The sequence below is a fragment of the Cryptomeria japonica genome, chromosome 11, assembly GCF_030272615.1.
Source record: "Cryptomeria japonica chromosome 11, Sugi_1.0, whole genome shotgun sequence".
NCBI lineage: Eukaryota > Viridiplantae > Streptophyta > Pinopsida > Cupressales > Cupressaceae > Cryptomeria > Cryptomeria japonica.
The window spans coordinates 220,171,750-220,174,096 of NC_081415.1; the positions used below are offsets into that span (position 1 = coordinate 220,171,750).

A 2,347-nucleotide genomic window follows, 5' to 3' on the forward strand; every position below is an offset into this window, starting at 1 on the left:
ATTGAATGAACATGGTCAGTCTCATGACTTATTGTGTGAGACATGCATTTTATCATTTTAATAAAGACTACATTCTTTCTGAAAGACTTTCCTACTGCTGCATGTATTTATATCAATGAAATGTTTTTAGTTTGCCATCTTTTCTTTCTGCAATGTTTTGATGTTATTTCATTTGCACTTGAATGGAACATAGTGAGGCTATGAAATATACCACTTGCTAAAAAAGAACCTAGTGGCTCTACTTGACTGAGCCTATAGGTGAAAAGGTGGTAACATTTTTGGCAATTTCTGCTAAATGTTTGCCTGCTAAACATCTTGACCAACTGCCTTGGACTATCCATTGGGCATAGAGTCACTTGTAACTTTTGAAAAATGAAACAAAAACATGCTCATAGCACTACGAAAATTTCCTCCCAAACCTGTCCTAACCTATTGAGTATAGGTGTGTGATTTATGGCAGTGAGCTTGACAACTTACTGTCATGAATTCTACAAGTTTAATTGATAGATTAGGATGGGGCAACAACAAAACATCTCTTGAAAAACACTTAGAAACTACTGAGAGTGTTAATGTTTTGTGAGGCAGACATGCATTATGTGTGATAGTGACTCACTGATTCACTCTTTCATATAATGGGTGCCTACTTTATGGAACCGTAGCACCTTCAGCAGTTTTCCACCGCAAAATAGAAACAACTAACAACTAACTACGCATAGAGTGCTTAGGGAAAACAAAACAACAACTAATCTATTGTGCAACAACACTTATTAGCACCAAAAACCTACTCTACTATATAAAAGCTCTTGATCATACCTCAAAAGCAATGCTTGAGGTGAATCCCATTGACTGGGATTGGCTCCATATTGTCATCCAGCTTGGAAAGCTAGAAAAAGTTGTGCTATTTACATTCTAAAATGATGTAAGGCCCGCTTCAAAATGTATCAAACTTGGAATGCTTTCCAGGCTTGCTTTTGAGGGTATCCCATTTCAGCACTATGTCTCCTTCCTCGAAATTTCTTGGAGATGCTCTTTTGTCAAAAGATCATTTCATTTGAGCCTGATGCTGCTCTATCTTTTTCATAGAATCATTTCTAGTCTTTTCTAGCTTAAATAACTGAGCTAATCTCATTGTTAGAGGGTCTCCCTCCAGTGTATCCAGCTGATTTGCCAAGTCAAGTGCTGGAAGTTTGAATGAGATAGGAAGCCTTGCTTCCCTACCATACACCAGAATAAAAGGTGAGTGTCCCATGGACCTTTTCGGGGTGATCCTATCAACCCATAAGGTTGACTTTAACTGAGTATGCCAGATCCGTTGGTTACCTTCCATGGTCTTCTTTATGATCCTGACCAATTTTTTATTGGTTGAATCTGCTTGGCCATTGCCTTGCGGATAGTAATTGGAGGATGTATTTAGGTAGATCCCTTTCTTGATAGTCCAATCAAATATTTTAAGACCAACAAAAGTGAGGCCATTGTCTGAAATGATGGACTCAGGAACCCCAAATCTGACAATCAGATCCTCATAAAAATTTAGAATAGCAGTCTCATTTGCCTCTTTGAGTGCCACTGCCCCAGTCCATTTGGTGAAGTAGTCAGTGGCTATAAGTATCCACTTATGTCTTGCACTAGATGAAGGGTTTATCACCCCAATAAAGTCTAAACCCCACCTCATGAAGGGCTGTTCCACCTAGATTGGCTGCAAAGGTAAAGTTGCCAATCCCACTTTGCCAGCAAACAGGGTGCATTTTTTGCACTTTCAAACCCATATGTGCACATATCTAAATAATGTGGGCCAATAATAGCCACCCTTCATCACCTTAAGAGCTATTTCTCTTGGTGAAAAATGGCCTCCAGCTGATCCCTCATGAAAATCCTGCAACACTTTATTTACTTGGTCAGGCCCAATACACCTCAATAATACACCATTAAAATCTTTACGGAACAAGATACCATTAAGAAGTGCATAAGGTATGGACTATAGTCTGAAATACCTTCTTTTATCTCTATCTAGAAGCTTAGGACACTCACCAATTTGTAGACAATGAGCCATTTCCTACACCCAATCAGCTGTAGGAGCTGAAACTTGTGCCTCCTCATCATCTTGTAGTGTTAGAACAACTTCTTATTTATGCTTTGGTGTGTTAAAAATGCCATCAGCAAGCTATTCACACAAACCTTTGCCTCTAACCAGCTTGGTAACTTGAATCTTGATGTCATATTCCATTACCTTGGTTACCTAGCCAGCCCTCTTGTCATCAAGATCCTTGCTCACCAGAAACTCCTTTACGCTCGGGTGAGCAACCATTAGATTAATGCTATTGTTAGACAACATGTGTTTGAACTTCTT

At 39.1% G+C, this 2,347-nt stretch overlaps 1 protein-coding gene across 1 annotated transcript; it reads right to left on the bottom strand.

The window, feature by feature from the left end:
- Positions 1–1,042: 1,042 nt before the first annotated feature.
- On the bottom strand, positions 1,043–1,672 carry LOC131053388 (uncharacterized). Its single transcript, XM_057987990.2, has one exon. It carries the CDS (start codon positions 1,670–1,672, stop codon positions 1,043–1,045), a length of 630 nt encoding a protein of 209 aa, XP_057843973.2.
- Between the last annotated feature and the right edge of the window lie 675 nt (positions 1,673–2,347).